At 40.7% G+C, this 21,912-nt stretch overlaps 2 protein-coding genes across 9 annotated transcripts; one reads left to right on the forward strand and one right to left on the reverse strand.

Moving 5' to 3' along the window:
• Positions 1 to 80: 80 nt before the first annotated feature.
• pphln1 (periphilin 1) lies at positions 81 to 18,430 on the reverse strand. Of its 8 annotated transcripts, none has more exons than XM_084345962.1 (12): positions 18,360 to 18,430; positions 17,670 to 17,732; positions 17,182 to 17,246; positions 16,635 to 16,850; positions 15,651 to 15,712; positions 14,306 to 14,422; positions 13,503 to 13,675; positions 12,953 to 13,039; positions 11,637 to 11,672; positions 10,728 to 10,783; positions 5,937 to 6,077; positions 81 to 1,049 (listed from the first exon to the last, which is right to left on the reverse strand). In XM_084345962.1, coding segments are annotated over exons 2-12 (1,227 nt in total). In that variant the 5' UTR covers positions 17,671 to 17,732; positions 18,360 to 18,430; the 3' UTR covers positions 81 to 776. The 8 variants fall into 8 exon arrangements, with proteins under 8 accessions (XP_084202088.1, XP_084202087.1, XP_084202092.1 ...); XM_084345961.1 differs by having other exon boundaries at positions 13,497 to 13,675; XM_084345966.1 differs by lacking the exon at positions 12,953 to 13,039.
• A 30-nt stretch (positions 18,431 to 18,460) lies between these two features.
• zcrb1 (zinc finger CCHC-type and RNA binding motif 1) lies at positions 18,461 to 20,320 on the forward strand. The gene is made up of 7 exons (XM_084345969.1): positions 18,461 to 18,820; positions 18,943 to 18,971; positions 19,139 to 19,250; positions 19,357 to 19,464; positions 19,557 to 19,666; positions 19,755 to 19,830; positions 19,996 to 20,320. Exons 1-7 carry the CDS (start codon positions 18,737 to 18,739, stop codon positions 20,143 to 20,145), a joined length of 669 nt encoding a protein of 222 aa, XP_084202095.1. The 5' UTR covers positions 18,461 to 18,736; the 3' UTR covers positions 20,146 to 20,320.
• Positions 20,321 to 21,912: the final 1,592 nt, after the last annotated feature.

The following is a 21,912-nucleotide window of genomic DNA, read 5'->3' on the forward strand; positions in this document are numbered from 1 at the left end:
TGAGATAATATCAGATTCGGTCTTCCATGCTTGGGATAATAATTATGTAACTTGTGTCAATAGATCACAATAAAACAAAGTTAATAGAAATCATCTTTACTAGAACCTTCAGATGCATCCCAGATTGTGCAAAGCTTCATCTCAATGTCATCAAAATAATCAAGCTTTGTGCAGGTTTTTTCCTTGGGGCATATTGGATATAAAGTTTGATAAGCAAAATGAGACAACACAATGAAAAAGTAACCCAACTGGCATCTCTGGACAGTACAAATTTATACAAGAATGTAGAACTGTAAATTTAGCAGCACCGGGTCATCCATCTGACTGCTACAAAACATAGTACAAAACAAAACATTGTCCCCATCTGAGTTTTCTTTTGCACAACTCTGATCATGCTGTAGGACTGTATTCTCAACGACATATTTTCATCAAAACCGGTTAAATAATGAAACCCATGCTGACCATTTCCACATTGGTGTAAGACTGGTAGCTTTTTAAATAAAAGATGTTTTTTTGCCAACATTTTTTAGGAAAAAAACGTAATATTTTAAAATCAACAGAAAACTTGAAGGTAAAAACTGTCTGTTCAAAACTAACACTGTTCATCCCTACATACAACGCAACACTGCATCCTTGCCGTGTTGAGCTTCTATTCAGGTTGCTGTGCTGTAGCACCGGTTCAGTCCAGCAATCCAAAATGTATCCCAGAAATCCATCCTGTTAAGCAGTAAGTCCCATAATGCTCAGTCTCACAGAGAGCAGACCAGGCCAATGTGTCAATAAGATGAGCTGTGGTTGACTCCTGTCTTTGAAAGTTTATGACCCGTCAGAGTCGTAGGCGGGGTGGTCGAGTCGCAGACGGACGGTTCTGGCTGCCGGACCGCCTCGTCCAGCTCACTGATGAAGTGTTTCAGGTCTTCCAGGCAACGTTCACGGATCTCCCCGAGGTTCTCCCTGAGGGGGACCTGTAGCTGCTTCTCCAGGTTGGGGTCCTTAGCTACCAGCATCTTTACCACCATGCCAAATGTCTCACAGTCCTGACGGTACATCTGGAAGTGGACGAGAACATGAGTCAGAAAAGCATAAAGGTCTGAGATGCACAAATTAAAAAATAAGAAAAGACAACACTTTTCATTCAAAACACTTTCAGGAGGACTGAAGAGAGCAATGGTAAGTACATTTACTCAAGTACTGTGCTTCAGTACAATTTTGAGGTGCTTGTACTTTACTTGAGTATTTCAATTTCCTGCTACTTTATACTTCCACGCCATTTTGGAGGCAAATATTTTACATTTTACTCCAACAAAGTAATGTAATTACTTTACTTACAAGTTACTTTGCAGATAACACAAGCATCAGAGCCAAAGTAGCTTAATTTTAAATCACAATTCTTTTCTCTTCTCAATTCTCTTCTACCAAAGTGATATTTTAACACTATATTTTTACTTTTACTCAAGTATTTCATACTTTTGAGTAGATTTTGCAACACTGGAAAAGAGACAACAGGCAGAGGTCAAACCTGATGAGAGAGACGCTCTTAATTGAGGAGATAAAAAGTTGTTTCCTTCCTGCTCTACCTGGCGCCTAGGTGTTAATATTCCAACGTCATTGAGCCTGAGCTGATCATTCTGGTGTTAACACACATCATCTAGTGTCAAAAGATAAACACTTCTCCTCTCAAGTTTAATAAGGGCCCTTTATGTAGGACAGGGTAGCCCAAGAGGCAATAAAACCCCACTTTAGTGGTGGCTCAGAGGCTCAAAACAGGTGTTGGAGGGACAATGAGGAAGAGGTGCTGGTATCTTGTTGGGGAGCTGCTATTTCACACCGAGCCTCAAATGTCTCATTAAACAATGGAGGGAGCCCAGCGCTGCCATATAAACTGGATGATTTGCAAAATACCAACTCATGAGGGAGGAAGTGTCGGTCACCCAAGCTGATCGTAATTTTTTTAAATGTCAGCTTCAGACATGCTGTGGATGGATTCCCACAAACAAGAAAGCTCAACAAATCCTGCACCTCATCCCTTGTTATCCAGAGATCCAGTCTAATTAAAGCAAACAATGCAATAAATATAAATACACATCACACATCAGGACCTTCTCTATCTGGACTTCTCTATAAAAGTCCACACTGACAAACCTCAGGGACACAACTCTCTTACTCTGGTGATGCTGCTCTCTACTCTCCATCTGTCCCTTTTACTAGAGAAGGACATGCATCATGGAAATAGTCTCTCTGTGCGTCCTTTCGTCTTACCCTCCATTCCTCATTCAGTGAATGTGATTCAACCCACTGATGCTGCTACTTATTAACTCACACATCAGCCCATCACTGTGAGAGTCAGGCCTCCGTGCTGCAGCAAACACTGGCACCTACAATGACGAGGCCTGTGTCGGGATGTGTGTGTTTATACGTGTGCCTGTGTGTAAAATTAGGCCAGGCGAGTGTGAGTTTCAGTCATTCACTGGATACCAACAGTGGCCTCTGTGCTGCGGGGTGTTTTCGAACTCACTGGCTTATTTATAGCTTTCCACAATGTTCCCTCAACAGCGAGATGGTCAGAGTAGAGGAGAGAGGACACAAATAAAGATCTGCTGTCAAACACAGTTAATATATTTGCGACAACAGATGGCTGCTTTCCAAAATCTGCATTAAACACTGATATTTCACTGTTGCATAAGCCATGTGCTTTATCTGCAAACGGGGATTTAGGGACAGAAGTTTATTTTTGGATATTATACAATACAGAAAGAGTAACCGAAATGTTTTCTTAGTTGCTTCCCTCTTGAAATACAACAAAGCAGTGATGAGTTTTCAGTTCCACCTCTTAAGGTGACCTAAATCTAACAATAGGATAATCAATCCACAGGAAATTTAGATATAAACAATTTAAGGAAAGACGTGAAATGAACACACCACCTCCTCAGGGCGTTTCTATACATTCCCCGCGTACAACGAAGGATCAAGAGGAAGATGTTACACAACAGCCAGACTATCAAATCTGTACAAGAAGCAACTTTCTCTGCTGTGCTTAATTTAGCATCAATACATTGTCCTTTTAATCTTAATGTGCTGGGGTCTCATTCAACAGCTGATAAATGATGACTGTGATTTTATTTATCAACCTCTCGGAGGAAGTATCCAATCAAGTGTGCTGACAACAACTTCTCTGAACAGTCGTTCCTAGATAACAATGCGCTGAAAATGTACTTCCTGTATAGGAACGCACTTCCTGAAATCCCTCCCTTGTTATCCAATCAGGAAGGAAAAAGGACCAGTTCTCGACTTTGGGGTGGGGTCGCTCCAGAACTGTCTCTGCTTCTGAAAACTTTAAACTTCAGTCTCGATAGCCGGTTAAAACAGGATTAGGAGGAGCGAGCGTGAGAGCCTGCCTGGCTACAGAAAAGACGAGTGAAAGAGTTGGGGCCCGGGTCCAGTTCTGCCATCTTTGTACCTAAAAAAACCCACTGAGGCTGGAACTGTCTGGCTGTCTGTCTTGTAGCCAAATATATTTAGATTCCTCAACAAATGAAATAAAACTCCCTTTGTATCACAGCCTGGCCTGTGAGGAGTAAAACATTATACCCTTTATAGCCTCTCATGCCTTGTCACTCACTATAACCAGTTAGTCTGTACTGCAGCCAAAGTCAACTTTGACAATGAGAACGGGGCTCAGGTTGAATTTCTGCAGACCAATTTCACTTAGCTACACAAACACACACTGAGGCGCTGGTATAGCGCTGCCCAGCACGACGTCTGGCCAATGATGGAAAGTTCAGCGTGTGATCTGTGAAAAGTGTAAAGACAGTTGGTGAGCTTGTGAGGGGAGCTACTGGACTGGAGTGTGTTTGTGTCCCTGTGTTTAGAAGAGATGGCTAGACCAGATTGGGAGCAGAAAGCCAAACATCTGGCCAACACTTGTCATGTTGTTGAACGCAGCCATACTGCAACAGAAGCGCTGCTGCGACTTCGCAGAGCGCATGTGAAAGTGACTTTGTTGTTTCAGACTGAAAGAGCGAGTCCGGTTTGGCTAACAGAGCTAACAGCTAAAGAGCTACCACCTTGTTTCTTCCATAGTTGGTTGTGTGTTAGTACTTACGGATGTGCGCCCCTAGGGTTCGATGCAATGAAATGCATTTATTTGCGGATGGATAGAAATGCCACCGCTAACATGAGAGAGGCACATTTTCTGTTTTTTTTTTATGCATGCGGAGCATTACCCAAACTGAACTGCAGTTGAATGTGACAACACAAAATGTTTACTGTAAATACATGTACATGTACTGCAGCAGAGTTTAATGACAACATTTTGAATTCGGGGCGGTTAAAACTGTCTTTTGGGTCGTTTCCAAGACAGAAGGGGGAAAAGTTAGTCTGGAGCGCTGGTATAAGGAAAAAACACTGGGCAGAAATGATTTGATTTGATTACTAAACTTCTCTTTCTGACCTGCTTGTGTGCGAAAGAAACAAGGACGACTTCACTTACAGTCGTGACTAATCAAGCCAGCCTTTCATGGTGGACAAAGTGAGGACTGCCAAACTACAAACAACCTTCATGCAAGTGATCTGGGCATAACGAAAGCCAAAGACAGGGATGAGAGATTTTGTTTTACCTTTTCCCTCCTAAATCCTGGAAAGAAAACCTGAAAACTCTTATATCTGGAATGCACCGCTCTCTCTCGTTTTTCATTTTCAACTATTATAAAAAACCCAAAACCCCAAAAGGTTATTCTTCACACGGATCTTGGTATATCTTGGTACATTCTACTGGAAAATATGAAATAAAACTCACACAATAGAGCTCAAATGAACGTGAGGAGACACAGACGGGGGAGAAAGAGACAGGCTATAAAACAGGCCAGAAGCTGCAGCGTCAGCAACAGTGTTATAACAACCTATAGGCTCTATGGCGCTGCTATATGTGAGAACGCAGCAGTGTGTGTGCTCCGGGGCAGAGCTGGCTCAGGTTTAATGGTCCCAGTAAAGCAGCGGTAGTGCTCACTGGTGCAGGAATGGGCTTCATTAGATAACTGAGCAGAGCTGGAACCTCGAGCCTCGGGTGGTTTCAGCTCCGTTAAGTGGTCGGCCTCCCAATTTATTGTACGCGCAAAACCAATACCGTGTCTGGGGCCGCGCTTGTGTTTCTGCTTTTGTTTATGCGTTCCCGTGGCATGTATATAATCCCAGTGTTTCCAACTCTATGTGTGCATGCCTATACTGTATGTGTACGTGCATCTGTAAAGATGAGTCAAACGCTGAAGGAGAGATGTGAGCCATGTGGGATATTAAGCCGGTGCAGGATTTAATGAGCTGCAGTTCAGAGAGAGCCAACAGAAAATGCTGATAAATCTGGCAACTTTGGCAGATAATTACCCATCACTTAAATACTGTTCTGAAACCGATACCTGGCTGGCAATCTGGTGAATTTTTAGGATGTACTCACCACTGTGCCTGGTGGACAGGAAAGTTAATTTCCTGCCTTGTTAGGGAAACATAATAGGTGGCTGTTCCAGTAATGCCTATCCAGTAAAATAATCCACGTGTGAGTCAGAGGAGTCGAGGACACCATATGCACGAGGTTGTTTGCCAGGGCTGCAGCGTGTGTCACGCATGCACCAAGCTGACATTTATAGAAAAGTTTTACAAATTACCAACTTGTAATGAGAGGACTGTAAATGCAGCGACTTTGCAGAGGAGGAAACTGAGAGCGACTAACACAAAAATGGTCATTTACAGATAAATGTACCTTTATAAATACTACGTAAATACAGTAAAGGACGATAAAAAATAGTGACGTATCCGAAAGCCTAAAGTTGGGAGATTATAAAATCACACAGAGCTTAGGTGTTATTTTCACACTGACCTGTTAAACACCTTGAGCAGCTAAATGTGACTTTAAGGATGTTAGATTCGGGACGAGCGTGGATAAGTACCTTCTCTATGTCATGAGCTTTGGCGGCGATGGCATGGGCTCGTCGCTCTTGAAAGTTGTCTGCAGACAACTTTTGGCTCTCCTCCACAACTGGGGCCACCAGCGGCTCCTCTCGTTCTCCCTCTGGAGGATGGATCTCCTCCTAAAAGTAGGGGAGAGAATGGGGTGAGTCGGTGCGTGAAGGAAAAAAAATATCAAAGTCAAAGCACGAGACAAATGAAAGTTTTTAAAATAAAGATGGATGCATGGCAAATGACCAGAGACGTGATCTACTACTGCGGTCAAGATGACAGAAATGACACAATGCTCGCAATTACACGATGCAGAGAACAGGAAAAGATGTGAAAAGACGTAGGTCAGCAACTTATAGCCCACAGACAGTCAGCGCAATGCTCTGACCTGACCTACTAACTGTTTAACTTTCCTGTGTATATAAGCATCATCCTTTCATACGCCTCATCAACCTCCTCTTTCCTTTAGCTTCTGCATTTGAACAGCCAGAGTGTACATTGAGTACATTTCTAGTCCAAGAATCAGGGATTCATTGGAATTACGGCACTAAAACAGGAGATGTAACACTGATCTCATTACTTAGCAAACTGTGAATAAAACCTGGCTTCGGCAACAAAACCATGTCTCTATGCAAATTTTACAAACTGACATTTCAGCTGTTTTTATATCTCGAGAACAGGAATTCTGGCCAGACGAGCCATGATGAGCCTTCTAATGGGTAGACTGGAAACTCCCGTACCCATAAGTATTACTGTGAACGCCAAAAGAAAGAGCAAAGGGGAGAAATGAGGCCAACTTGGATCACCGCTCAATTTCTTTTGCTCATTTCCTGATACTATTAGAGTTTGAAGGCCAGGGAGCAGAACTGCCCAGCCATGACTAAAGTCCACTCATACATTAAGGGAAACAGGCCAGGGACTAAGTCATATTAAATCTCTAGATGACTGAGGGAAGTAATTCCAGGAGATGGTACATCACAGCGCCGAGTGTGGTCTAAAATAAAAAGCACAGCTCATAAAGCATCATCCAATTATTCCTTCTTCCAATTTCTCCCCTGGAGCTATGCTTGGGAGAAACGGTACGCTTGTACATGTATGTGAGATCGCATTTGTCAGTCTTCAGCCTTCTTAGACTCAGTGAGAAAAATAACCCTGTCTTAGTGTTTCACTTCAGCTTGCTGGGCACGGCTCAACCTGGAGGGGAGGTTACACCATCAATACAGAGCCTTGGCAGATATGTTTGGTGCAAACTGGATTAAAATCAAATGTCATCCATTGGCAGGTCGGGCAGCCTCTTTTTAATGTCAAGCTGAAAATGAATTCAACAAAAGGGTAATAGAGATTTTTTTCCTCTTAATTTTGTGCTGAGAAAACAGCTCACTTTGTCTGGTGAACAATTAACTGACCTTTAAAGTGAGGAGTGCTGTAGATTCCTAATTACTGCGTTTTTAACAAGTGGTTTGGTGGTGTAGTTCTCTTATTTTCACTGATAACCTGCCAAAGACATCTGGGGAAGGATAAAAGTTTGAGGGACCATTTATAGGGAGATGGCCAGACCACTTTTTGGGCTCAAAAAACGGTCTGGCCCTAAAAAACTCAGAGAAAACACTGCATTTATATAGCACTTTTCTAGTCTTAGTGACCACACAGAGCATTTTACAACACGCCGACAACAAGTCAGCATTCACCCATTCACACACACAGTCATACACTGGTGGCAGAGGCTACCATGCAAGGCGCCACCTGCTCATCAGGTGGTGAGCAATTTGCAATTTGAGTTCGGTATTTTGCCCAGGGACACTTTGACATGAAGGCTGCAGGGGCCAGGAATCGAACCACCGACCGATCACAAACCGATTATATCCAACCAGGGCCAGGCCAGTTTTTATAGTTAATCTTGTGGTAAACATGAACGTCTGTACCAAATGTCAATTATCCAATAGTTGTTAACATATTTCAGACCATGGATGTAAACCTAATGGTGGTGCTACAGGAGTTTACTAGGAGAAGAATGACCGATATCCCTCCATCCACCATCCAAATTAGCAACAGGTTTATGAGCTGTGTGATCCTTTGACCACGTGTGTTCCTTTGACCTGTTCCCACAACCAAGATCTGAGCAATTATCTTAGTTAGCAAAATGTTATCGTGCTGTAGCTGACAGGAATTGGATGCCTTGTGTTGGGTTAAAACCTTTGGGTGACCTTTTCGGTTACAGGACATGCTCTCCCACCCTCTCGGCCACGGCGGCCCGCAGCCAGAGCCGGAGGTGCTCTTTAGGTCCCCTCTTTGGTCTCTTGTGTCTGGGATGGCTCCAGAAAGCCTGCGTGTGTGTTTGTTGAATCCCCACAGCAGGCAGCGGCTGGGGCCATAAGTGCAAGCTTTACTGGGGGCACAGCGAAGGGGCCTTTCATCTTGGCCAAGGTTATGGGTTTGTGCCCCCAGAACAGAAAACAACAATGCACCACAGGCTAGATCAAACAGAAAATGCAAGAGTCTGTGTGTGTGTCAATGTGTGTGTGTGGAGGGGTGGGGCACTTTGTACAACTTTCATCACAGCAGTTGATTGGGTGTTGGTGGGTGGTTCTTACAAAGACGCACGTAAGGAGGAGAGGAAAGGACTACTTTTGTGTCTTGTAATTTTGGACATATGAAGCAATGCATGGGTTTACAAAGATATCCAAGTGCCCACCGTGCCAGACAAAAGGACCATCCAGTGAAAATGTAAAAAAAAACAAAACAGAAACATGGCAACGTAAAAATTACCTCCAGCATGTTCAGAAAAGATCTAAGGGGCTGCTAATGGGATAAATAATAAGACTGCTTGGACAGAAAAGCATTAAAAGGTGCAGCTTTATGGGGTTTTTGATCAAAGTGACTTCATGAGAATGTTAGGCTGTTTGCCTTACAATGAAAGAGTCTCTGTCACAGGACAACAGCAAGAACTACACAAGCAGTGTAGTTGAGAAAAAAGCGGTTTAAAGTTTTCAGGCCAGCTAGTAAACTGTCTACATTGTTTTAGGCTGCTGGTTATTTCAACAAAAATCAATCAAAATCATTGTCACTGAACCTACAAAACACAATGCAGCGAGTACCTCCAAACTGAATGCTTTCCCGTCTAATTAAACTAGTTTCTTCCAAAAAAATACATTTTCGGTGTCTTTGTTAGGTACACACTGAAACCAATACAATAGCCAATCAACTGATTCACAGTTTGACAGATATAAATGTGATTTAAAGGTGGTGGTTAAAGGTTGCGGCAGAGTTACAGTATTGTAATTATGTGTTTCTAACTTCCTAGTTGTTATTATTTTTGGGTAACTGAGATTTTTCTGAAAGCTGCAATATATCCACTGGCACTAAACACTGAAGTGTCTGAACAACCAAGAAAACAAGAACGCCTCACACCAGCCAAAGTCTGTTGTTCAGTGTTATTAAACCAAAATGTAAAGCATTTACTGTCATTTTGTCAATTTACAGTATTTTAAATCCACACAGAAATTTACTGTAATTATCCAACATTGTAGAATTGACAGATAATGTGAACACTGGCAAGTCATCAAATCTCTCCAATCTCTACCATCCACTCTGACGTGAGCCATGCTTGTTGTTGACAAAGAGACGTCCAGGCTTTTCCTGTGACCTTTTTGTTACACGCCAACTTCTCACAAGCACAAGACCTTCTACATCTGCCAGGCTGTCACAGGAACCAAGCGCAGTCGGTCATACTCTCCAACAGTTAAAGGAAGCGATTGTTCATTGTAAACGCTCCAAACACATCCCAATGAGCTCCATGGGGACTTCTCCGGGCTTTGCGGCTAAGATCCTATGATAAAGCTATGACTCGGGCTACTGAGTTAGCCTCTTCACTTCTGGGTGGCCGCAGCCAGACGCATTGCGCCTAATCACATCTGATTGTATTTACACTTCTCTGCACAGTTGGAAATGGATGATATCAGCAAAACAAGCTATTATTTTCAAAACAGGTGGTGGAGATCTACATCCAATACCTACTCAAAACAGTCAAAGTATTTTTTAAAAACACGAGCGCCTTGAGGGAGGACAGCTCGTATTCTCGGCGACACCTGAGCCCTTTCCCCCTCAGCGTTACGAGTTCTTGTGATTGAAGTCTGCTTACAGCACAGGTAAACAAAGCGCAGGCCCGATGGCTTTTATGCTCTGCGTGAGGGCCACTTTAAAACCCATTAACATACTTCAATGGGACTAAACACTTATTAAAAAGGATGGAATTTAAGAAGTTCCAGATGCGTCCGGCTGTACAGTGACAAAGTCCACCATATATAATGAACAGAGCGGCCCACAGTACATCGTGGACTGAACTGCTTGATTTATAATGTCAAGACAAAAGCTTATATTGATGAAACAAAGCGAGGGCTTGTGTCATGTTCCTGTTCATTCAAGTAATGTAAAGTAAAACTTAAGCACAAGTTTTCATTATTATGTATAATATCTATCATTTTTCACACCTAAACAAGCTAAATAAACAAACTGACCTTAAAAGGACAACACAATTTCATTCCGATTCATTTTGTTTTATATGTGGTGGACCCTGCCACCTTTCTAGCTTCAAACAGTGCTCTAGGGACCTTATTTTCCTCTAAGAACAGCTTGTTTATTTAGTTATCAAAAAGATTAATATTTCTATTATTGAGTATTATTTGTATTATTTCCTCATTAGTGTTGCAAATCTTTAAATTCTGAGTTTGAATTTCTTCTCCAAAACTACATAGTAGTTCACCTTTAACTCAACTTATGCTCACCTTATTTGAAGTTGCGCTGTGTGGGGAGCCTTCTCTTGACAGGCCAGGAATTTTGTCTGAAGGATTAAGAAACGGACAAAAGAAGAGTTTGTCATCATGAGATTTGAGTGAGGAGCAAAATAACAGGATTTGGAATAAATCAATGATAAACAAAAGAAAGGAGGAAAGCAGCGGGAAGCAGAAATCCAATGGAAAAAGGACAATTAGTGTGTCTGGAAAGTGAGTAAGCATGTGTTTATGGTAATCGGCGTTCTGTAAAGGTGTTGACGGTGCCGAGGCTAGAACAGCTGGAACAATCAAGAAACAGATGTTTCACGGTCCTACAGTGGGTGGATTCACTGTAAAGTACATTTTTATCTCTTGTACAACCAATCGGACACCATCTCCTCTCTCACTTTCTATTTGCTCTTCTACCAACTTCCCTCAAGCATCCGAGACTCTGCAGACACGTCTACCACCAAACATGAACTCTGAGAACCTCGCTATGAAACAAAAACACCCCGATGTGGAAGCTTCAGGAATATCCATCAGACATCCTATACCCTTTCCTCGTCCTTCCACACACGACCTGGTGGCATCTTTATGAGGCCTGACAAAGTGGCAGATGGAGCGGGGAGGACGGCTGGCTGCGGGACACATTAGAAACGCTCTCTGTCTCTCTCGGGTTACCCAGACTGGGAATAGGTTAAGTTTAACGATTGTAACCTTTGTATGTTTCCGAAACAAATCCTCTGCATGTCATCTCGTCTTGCTTTCAGTAATTTGGATTGGAAATCAATTAAAAGATGGTAATAACATGTACTGTGTCATGTAGGAGCAGTGCTTAAATTGTCTGATTAAACACTGCCAAACTGTTTTTGATGCAACGGTTCCCTCCTGTCTACAACAACTCAACTGATCTGTACTTACCAGTCATCTTGATCTGAGAAAAAGTCTCTTCATAACCTGTAGGAAGACCAAACCGTAAGGTCACTGGCTGAGCACATCATAACTTGGCCTTCTTATCTTACAGTAATCTAGCGAGCACACTCACTCCCCTGATGCTTCACTAAAAATATCAGTAATAATGTTGAGCTCTGCTTCAATCAGGTTACAATCATGCATTTCAAATTACCAAACATTTTTGGCCATATCAGCATGATTAGCCCCATTTTGGAGGTCTGTTAAGCTCATTTTGTGAGTGAGGAGCACAATCAAGATGGAGTTTTAAAAGGAAACGTAACCAGCACTGATGGAGCAGACCCAAATAACACTGGATTACTTGAGGAAACGGGGAGTTTGGGAGGTCTACAAACTTACAAACAACATGCAGTAAACAAGGAGATACTTTAGCACTTTTTAATAGTCCACTTAATTCAAGATTTATTGTTAAATAACTGAGAAACTGGTTTTGGGTCAATAAAAACATTTAATTCCATCTGACAGGCATTAAAGGTGCACTATGCAACTTTTTTTGGTCCTATAAACAGAGACAGAGGTCTTAATCATGAGTCTGCAACAGGAGTTTTAAATCTACTTTAAGACACTTTTACATTAGAGCAAAAAGGACATGTATTTCAAACAGTTACTAAAAAAGCAACATTGTGCACCTTTAAAATAGCTAGTTAGCAATTTTGTCCACGCTTGCCTATAAGCTTTGATAAAGGCTGTTCGTATACATTGTAACAATTATTATTCCCTGAGCAGACAAACTGCACTGCAAACTGCGAGTCATGTCTGGTCTGACTTGATAATAACATGGGACAACATAAGAGGACCAATCTTATTTGGTGAGGAGATTAATTTACGGTAAATCTTCATATATTGCTCCACACCTGGCCCCTAAATTTAATTAATTCAAAGATGTGTGTGTCGGAACAATGTAAAGTGCTAACGTACCTCCACAACAGTTAGTAGAGATGGTTTATATAAAAAGGTAAAGGAAAGGAAAGGAACCACTAGCTACCGGCTAAGAAACAAAATGTATGATCTATCTTACTTTAGACCTGGGTGACAGAAGTTCATTGTGGTTGAAATTCATTAGGGTCTGTTTTTTAATTGTATTCTATAGATTACACTGCATATGCTTCTTCCTTGCATCCTTCTCCAGACATCTCTGAGGACGCAACAATATTTCCTCCTCACATTTTCTGACATGACAAGGATGCAAGGAGACGTGCGAAGAACAACGTATCAGCCCACTGTCACCCAAGTCCGAGCTTGTTGGCATGGCTCAATGTACAGACCCAAAGCATCATGTCCACTCTGTTGGGAAAAGAGCGGCGCCCAGGCGTGCTCAGCGACACCTGCATGACCTTCTGGACCGTCTGCACCTGAAAAGCCAGTCAGCCAGATTATCAGTCATGGAAGAGACAGTGAGATAAAAGAGGAACATGAAGAGGATTTGTCCTGGACAAAGGCCTAACTGATCTTTTCCCAATCGTTTTGTTTATTTTTGTATGCAGGGCTGATTTTCAAATGATGTTTTACTCAGTGAGTGCACGTCCTTTTTTATGAGTGCTTGGCACTAAATGAATCATGACTAACACTTTAACTGTAGGCAGTGACTATAAATGGTCTGCTTCATTTTGGAAGTGTTGCTGGTTGTATATGAGCAGGTTCTATCAGTTTATACTGCAGTTTTATCCATTTGTACATTTTAAGATCAACTCCGACTACAAATCTTATATTCCTAGTATAAAAATTCTGTGTGAGCAGTGATGCTCACAAAAGGGTTTCAAAGGAGCTCCTTACTGCATCAGGGGAGTGCTAACTCTAAGTTCTACATACTCTTGCCTTGCTGTGAGGGAAACGGCAGGCTCTTGGCTCTGTCTGGTGAGTAGCCCCTGCTGCTGACGCTGGAGCCGGAGCGACTGTGGGGGGAGCGGGCCACCTCGCGGCGCACAGGGGAGCGTTCTCTGAGAGGAGGGAACGGGGCTGCCTTTCTTCTGTAGTGGTCTCTGTCCTCCCTGGAAAAGCAGAGGAGAGTGTGTGGGCTGTCGGTACTTTAATGGTCCGAACATCCAAAGGTTTGTGTGAATGACATATTAGCTCCTTTTCCTCATCTGACAAAAAGGTCTCGAGTTACAGTATCTGCCACAGCTGCTTCAGAGAATCTAAAATACAAGTACCTCAGCCATTCCTGGTTTTGTGCAAACGTGGCTCAACGCTGCCATCTAGCAACACATAACTGTGGAAACTTGAAGTATGCTACAGCTACAGTGATGCTCAGCCAGAATTACAATTTTGATACAGAGTGTGAGAGACAGAAGACAGAAAATAGGCAAAAGGTTAAACAGGGAGAGTTACACATTAAAACAGCACATTTTAGATGTGCTACACAGACAAAAAACAGAAATCTAAATGTTGACGTGAACATGGTTTCTACCTGGAAACAAACTAATCAAATCTAATACTACACTTGAATGTGCATAAAAAAACACTGATGGAAACTCTGCTATGAGGCATAAATATATGTAGGTTGTTATTCTGACCAAATACACTTCATACGCACTGGTGGCTGCAGTTTATAATCTTCACACACTTGAGCAATGAAAGCACATTATTAATTATGTGATTAATTATGTCTTCAGGCATACCCTCTGTCCAGGTTAAGGATGGCTTGTACTAGTGTGTCCTCCCCGCTCTCTGGGAGTGATCTGGGTGCTGGGTAGATGCCCTGGTTTCGCACGCTATGAGGAGGTGGTGCGCGGGCGCTGAGGGGATAAAAAACACATAAATATGTGGTCAGTTACAGATAACTACTGTACAGAAACACACTGTATGACATGGGAGGAAGTTTCATTTGGTCAATTTATATTTAGGGCCATTAAAAGCATTAAAAGAATTTCGTAGTTCATCCAATCGGTATAATTTGTCTCACTTTTTTTCCTGATTTTGCAACTGAATACAACAGTGCAGTTTATAAGATTCAAGAGATTTAAGCAGACATCATGTAACTGTTCACATGACATTGAAGTACAACAAAGATGGCAGAGCATCTGATGTCATGTCTTTTTTTTGTCATCTTATTTTACCTTTGTTGTTTTATCCAGCTAAGGAAACCTCCATCGACTGCAAAAATAGACGACTCACTTTGGCATCATCAAACAGCACAGATGCGACTTGAAAGCCTGATCATCATCGTCAAATGCATCAGCTTTAGTGTTTTAATTAACTTAATTCTTTGGGAAACAAGGGATTTTAACTTCAAGGTGTTACAAATATGGAAAATGACGCTCTTCTTCAAAATCATAGCAACTAAATTACTTGAAAACTAAATAGGCAACATCTGAATTCATCTTAAATCAATATTTTTGAGCTTTTTATATTATTTAATGTTTATTTTATATAGTTTTAAGCTAAGCTTTTTGAGATGATAAACGTTACAAGTGAGTAAATGCGTTTGCTATCTGTTGTCAGTTTGCTTTAATTTTCCCCATTAACTATAACACAGTATGTTTACTGAAATAACTGAGTGGGACCACAGCCAAGGACTCTGAATGAATATCATAAACCTGTCAACCAAACTCTGGAGTCTCAATTTTTGCAACCCAATCTGTGGCCTAAATACAGACACTGTTCAGCAAAGACTGAGGAGTCATCTAACTTATTACAGTGTGGAGCCAGGTAAGCGCAGGGAGAGATATGAATCAGGTGTGACAGGCCAATATGGGTCAGATCAGACCATGATTCATGATTGCTGCTATTTAAACAAACATTTCAAAGACATACTGAAAACGGAGGCCTGCTCCTGCAGAAACCCACACAGAGACCTTGTGTTCACAGCACAAGCACATGGAAAAAGACTGTCCCCTGCTGTCCAGAATGATAAGATCCAATTTTAATGAGTGATATTAGGTTTGAAGTATGACTTGGTAGTAAGGATTCATTATTTGGTGGAGGAAAATGTACCCCCTTTAAAACAAACAGAAAGAAGTTTACCCAAACTCCAAAGGCCGTCCTGTGTGTGGGTCTTCCCTGGGTCCTCTGTAAGGATAGTCCTCCTATGGAAAACAGGTAAAATCCATGAAAGTGACACATTTTCTTCATACAGTGAATCATGACTTAAAATATAAGTTTTCAAAATCAAACAAAACAAAATCCAAGTAGCAACTCACATGCACACCATAATAAACAGCTTAAATGTAGTACACATTGTGTGGCTTGAACATATTTCACTGTAAAAGTTCAACTATAGCGCCCTCAGCTGGCCAGTTATTAGTGTGCACATTAAACCAACAATATTCTTATTCAGATCTTACTCATCGTATTCACTTTCCTTTAAAGTTTATATCTCAAAATGTCTGTGTAAATTGATATATGCAGTCAGTCAGTCTAAAATATAATGTAAATAATTTTAAAATAATACTTAGAAACCTATTAATAATAAAACAATAAAAAATAATGACATAAATACTTGTCAAAATAACATCAAAATGATTTAATAATTACTTTGCTGCTCATATTTCTGACTTTCAAAACTTTTTGCCCAACATTCACATCTGAATTGCTGTAATTTGCTGTAATTGAACAACTTATTTGCAACTCTATGTGCTTCTATTTTTAATGAATACTGTTCGTTCAACATTACCTTGAATCTATTTATTGTTTGTTTGAGTCTTTGCAAGTTCATATATATTTTTGTTTTGATTTCTACTTCAGAATGTTTTACTTCATAAATCCAACATGTTCATTAGGGCTGCAACTAATGATTATTTTCATTATCAATAAATCAGCCGATTATTTTCACTATTTATCAATAAATCGCTTCCTCAATTCAATTATTAAAAAGTGGTGAAAAAGTCTCATCGCAATTTTTGCCACTTTTGTTCAATCAACAGTCCAAAACCCAAACACTCGTCATTACCCATCATAAATGAAAAATTTATTAAATTTTTTCATTTTCTATTACATCCATGCACTCACCCTCCTTGAAGGTGGACCAGCTCTGCGTTCAGCAGGGAAATGGAGACTGTCGCTATGGTAGCCCCTCTGGTCTTCATGATAATTTCGTGGGCCTCCTCCATTCGGAAAAAAGCGCGGACCTCCTTCATATTCGTACCCGCCGCGGCCGTAGTCGTCCTCTGGCCTGCCAAAGGGGCCTCTCCTCTCCGGTGCTCCAGCTCCCCGTGGGTACGGACCCTATACATGTGCACATTGTATGATTGTACATTTCAGTTACACATGTTTTTTGTTTGTTTTTTAAAAAACAGTTGCAGATTTTTTTTCAACAACTTCTGCTTGATATCTGTCTGCTAAAGTGACTCATGACTTAGGAAACATGTTAGCTAAAGACTTCTGCACCTGATGTGGAAATAAATCTCTAGGTGGAAGCAACACTGTTTAGATATAGAAGACTACTTAGTTTTCTTGCTTATGTCTATGTATTCATACCTTTGATTGTGATAAAACAAGGTCTAAAGTGCCATTACATGAAGAAATTAAACTGTGAAATCACTTCACATACACTCACCGGTCTCTCTGTTATAAAGCGTTCATCATACATCTCTCGTATACTCCTGTCTCTCCTGTACGTCACTGCGAAAGGCAAAGAGCAAAAGATACATGTGTTTGCACAAGGGTGGTTCCACAGAATAAATACTGAAAACTAGTTTCTGTATTTCCTAGTAGTGTCAACTGTAGTCTACATCTATTCTGATGACAACTGTGAGACTGGAAAGGTTTGTGTTCGTCTATTCATGTGATAGCATTTTGGGTTTTTTTCCCTTAGAAAAACACCTGGCTGCAACACCAAGACTGCTCTTGCAAAAATACTGTTAACAATATACAAAATGCTCTGAATACTGTCCCAGTTTTTGCATGCCCTACTTGAGAAATGTCGTGATCTTAATCTTTATTTTCAGATCAGTTTAAGCAGTAGGAGCAGTTCTCTTGTTTGATGTAAAACAAAGTGGTGATGAATGAATGTAATGCACAGAAAAGTGTGAGGTAATAACTTACTTTTGGACACAGGAACTTCTGTAAATCAGTGTGGTGTTGTGAAAACGAGAACTTCAACACAATCTGTAAAAAGACATCAAGACAGATACAGAGTTAAGACACTTGGATTATATTTTCAAGCGACTGTTTTGGTCTAAATCAAGCCCATGAAAGACAACAAATAAGACAGATCTTTTGTAAGTTACATGGAAAATTAAAAAAACAACAACTGTATTTTGCCACACGTGCAACACAGTGTGAAATAAGATAAGATAGAGCACTTTGTGATGTAATCTAACAACATGAGCCGGCTGATGTTGCCCTGCAGAATAGACTGACACACAATCTGGTCCCCATTTGACCAACAACCCCAAATTCAACATAGCACAAGCTTGACAGCACCCACCCAACAACCACCTACCCGGTAGGTTACAAAAACCAAATCAACATTGTCTCTGTCTGTTAATTTACTAACTGCTGCAGGTCCATGTAGAACGGACAGCTAGCGTTGCTAATTAGCTAGCCTCCATATTATGCTGCAAACACCCGCACGTTTTATTTCATCTAAGGGCCAGTTAACTCATCGATACTGACACACAAAAATGATAAATAAATATCTACGGCGAAATATGGCACCTTATACATGAAGGTGTGCCAAATAACCCACGGTAAAGGCAATTTATTCCACACAAGTTAGCAAAACAGGCTCACCTTCGTCTATCGTTTAGATAGCCTAGCCTTTCCGTTAGCTACATGTACAAAGGTTGTATTATTGGACGAGGAGTGCGCTCACGTCATCAAGCTGCGACGCACGGCTATGGCGTTTGTTGCTGTTTGCTAGCTGCTTGCAAATACACACATTTCTGCAATTTCTAGACAAATTTCGATAATATTCAAACGTTGGAGGCTTTGTTGGTAAGTCATCTGGTGCTTAACGTAACGTTAAAGTGTATAAAGTTACCGCTACATTAACTACTTAGCCGAGTGGACTTACCGAGCTAGCAAAGCAGCTAGCTATGCATTAGACAGAGCTTATGATCATTTGGCTGTCTTAGTTTGTTTTTTATAGTTTGTCGGATGCGTTCAGTATGAGCGGAGGTTTGGCACCAAGCAAAAGCACTGTTTATGTGTCGAACCTGCCATTCTCTCTTACCAACAATGACCTACACAAGGTAAGTTAGCCCTTTTAGTTACTCATGGAAGTGTTTATCAGTGTCATGGCAAAATAGTTCCACTCTGGTCTCCAAATGTAAGCAACTTCCTTAATGAAACCAAACACTTTTTTCCATTTCAGCTATTCACCAAATATGGAAAAGTGGTAAAGTAAGTGAGGTTCTGTCATCAACTTTTTAAATATATATTATACAGCAATGTGTAACTACATGAGGAACACTTAACCCACAACAACCAGTGAAAGGCTCTGTGGTAATGTAGTAGTTTTTAGTTTTAACATGGGCTTTAAATATGTAATAATGATTGTGTTATTCCAGGGTTACAATCGTTAAGGATAAAGACACTCGCCAGAGTAAAGGAGTGGCGTTTGTTCTCTTCCTGGACAGAGATTCGGCTCATAACTGTGTCAGAGCTGTGAACAACAAGCAGGTGAGTCAGTGTCACATTCAGGTCATTAGTTTTCACATAAGCTGCAGTCTGCTTGCCAATGTTTCTTAAACAGATGTCGGACTTTAAGATTGTGTTTGTATCCCAGTTGTTTGGCAGGACGCTGAAGGCGAGCATTGCCGTCGACAACGGGCGAGCGACTGAGTTTATAAGGAGACGGAACTACGTAGACAAAACTAAATGCTACGAATGCGGGGTCAGTGCATATTCAACATTTTTTTTTGTCCTGTGATATTGTCAAATTTTATTTTAAATTGCGAGCATAACCTTTTTTTTTTAACATCACAGGACACAGGTCATCTGAGCTACGCATGCCCCAAAAACATGCTGGGTGAGAGAGAACCTCCGAAGAAGAAGGAAAAGAAAAAGAAGAAGAAGGATCAACAACCTGAGCATGTGTAAGTATTTTATAGCTGAATAGCTGTTGTGAGATATTGTATAGTAAACTGTGCCGTTTTTGTAATTCCTGCGTCTTTTCCCTTGCAGTGAAGAAGAGGAAGAAAGTGAAGATGAGGGAGAGGACCCAGCCTTAGATAGTCTGAGCCAAGCTATTGCTTTTCAGGTAAGTGTGCAGGTACAGAAAACTAAATAGTCAGCGTCCTAAACGTCACCTGCAGCGTCTCTACTGAAAAGCAACATACACACTGCCTCAAAAATAACTACTGTTTGCAACTGAGGTTATGGGAACTGGAAAGTTGAATATGTGCAAACTTTTGTGTACCTGCAGGCGGCCCGTATTGAGGAAGAGGAGGAGACGTGGAGGAAGCAGAGGCTTTTGTCTCAAGAAGAGGGTGCTCACGCTTCAACATCCTCAGACAAGAAACCAAGGATCAAAAAGAGCGCATACTTCAGTGACGAGGAGGAGCTCAGTGACTAAAGACACAGCTGGACATTTGTCAAAATATTGTTTTATTTTTGTAAGTTGGATGATTTTCTCCTTGTACATAGAACTGAGACGTTTTTTTTTATGGTGATAGAAACACTTGGTTGATTGTTTGACTGTATTTATACGTGTTTTTCTGTTTCAGTCAATAAAACCTTTGTAACGACAAGCCAAATTAGTTGCTGGTTGATCCGGTATTAACTGCAGAATCAGATAAAGAATGCCGAAGAAAAAAAGGTTATTTACTGTAAGAAAAGTTAACAGAACTGAACTGGGCTTTTACAAATGTATGTAAGGTGTTGCTTGTCCAGCTAAATAACCGGCAATGATGAAAGAAGTATTGAGATCCTTTACTTAAATAAAAGAACTAATACTACAGTATAAAAACAGCAGTGTTTTATAAAGTATCTAAAAGTTAAATTTGAATAAAGACAAAGATAGCGTGCTAAAATACTATTTTTGTAAAAGTGAAAGTCACCCATATGAATTGTACTTGAGTTAAACTAATGCAGTATCAGATACTAACTGTACTTAAGTATCAAAAATACAAGTAAATTAAACATATATTTATGCTATGTGTACACTGTATACTTTGGGTCAACTGATTATCAACCTGGACGATCGTTACATCTGATATTTAGGAGTCTGTTTCTTTTTTTAAGGGGCAAAATTTAGTTTTGGAAAAGAAATTCAAACTCAGAGTTGTAATATTTACAATATTAATGAGGTAATAAAACAACTCGGCAATGTTTATTTTTTCCATTAGTGAATAAACAAGCTGTTCTCAGAGGAAAATGAGTTCAATGTTTGTTTATATGTGGCGGACCCTGCCACCTTTCTAGCTTCAAAGTAAAACGGTATGAAATTGTGTTGTCCTTTAAGGTCAGTTTGTTTATTCAGTCATGAAAACAAAGAGTTAATGAAGATCTTTCACTTATGAATAAAATGTCTTCCCCAAAACTACACAATGCACCTTTAATCTGATTGCTAATGAAATCAATTAATTTAAAAATTCATGCTTTAGCTCTGATGCAGTATGCAGAGTAACTAGTAACTAAAGTCTTAAAAATAAATGTGTTGGTGTAAAATTACAAAACGTGCCTTCAAACTGTAGTGGAGTACAAGTACCTCAAAATTGTACTACAGTACTACTTGAGTGAATGTACTTAGTCAGGTTCCATCACGGAAAATAAGTAGTCTAAAAGCCCTGCAGTGAAAACCGGAAGTTAAAGTATGTACAGTGAGTACAATCAGTTAAAAGTGTTTAAATTCTTTTTATTTTTCTATAAAAACGATAAAAGAACTAATCAAATTGTCTCTTTATTTGACATTGAGCAGAACAACCAGGGCTTTGCCTCTTCTCTGGCCACTTGATACATTACTGAAAAGGATTAAGCGATTATCACAAGTGAATGAGCAGTTGTGAGCCCCTCGCTGTGAGACACAGTGTGAATCCTAAATATTGCAGCAGCTAAAATGCAGCAGTCGGGGTTCCCCTGCGGTAAAATCCCGTCGTCGGGAGATAAAGGAGAATCCATTTGGTTGCCCTTGATATGAAAACGTTTTGGGGACAGTCCCAGCCCTGGAAAAGCAGCGTGTTAAATGGAAAGTCACGGTACGGTGGTTCGCTTGGAAATGTGCTTTTATCGCTGCTCGCTTGCGTCAGCACGCAGAGAAAGCGAGGGATTCCCCGCATGTTTTCTGTTTTATGCGCGTGTTGTCTGCCACTGCTGCGGCATCTCTGCGGGTCTGACACGGTTC

This window comes from Pagrus pagrus, assembly GCF_965226575.1.
Source record: "Pagrus pagrus genome assembly, chromosome: 23".
NCBI classification, from domain to species: Eukaryota; Metazoa; Chordata; class Actinopteri; order Spariformes; family Sparidae; genus Pagrus; species Pagrus pagrus.

Excerpts from the sequence above, each read along its gene's own strand:
- zcrb1 (XM_084345969.1), top strand. The coding sequence starts at position 18,737 with ATGAGCGGAGGTTTGGCACCAAGCAAAAGCACTGTTTATGTGTCGAAC. Across the intron at positions 19,667-19,754 it reads GATCAACAACCTGAGCATGT|TGAAGAAGAGGAAGAAAGTG; the intron begins GTAAGTATTTTA and ends TTTCCCTTGCAG. Across the intron at positions 19,831-19,995 it reads GCCAAGCTATTGCTTTTCAG|GCGGCCCGTATTGAGGAAGA; the intron begins GTAAGTGTGCAG and ends GTGTACCTGCAG.
- pphln1 (XM_084345961.1), bottom strand. Across the intron at positions 13,040-13,496 it reads TCCCTCACAGCAAGGCAAGA|GTGCAGACGGTCCAGAAGGT; the intron begins GTATGTAGAACT and ends CTGGCTTTTCAG. Across the intron at positions 11,673-12,952 it reads GAGTGGACATGATGCTTTGG|GTTATGAAGAGACTTTTTCT; the intron begins GTCTGTACATTG and ends GTCTTCCTACAG.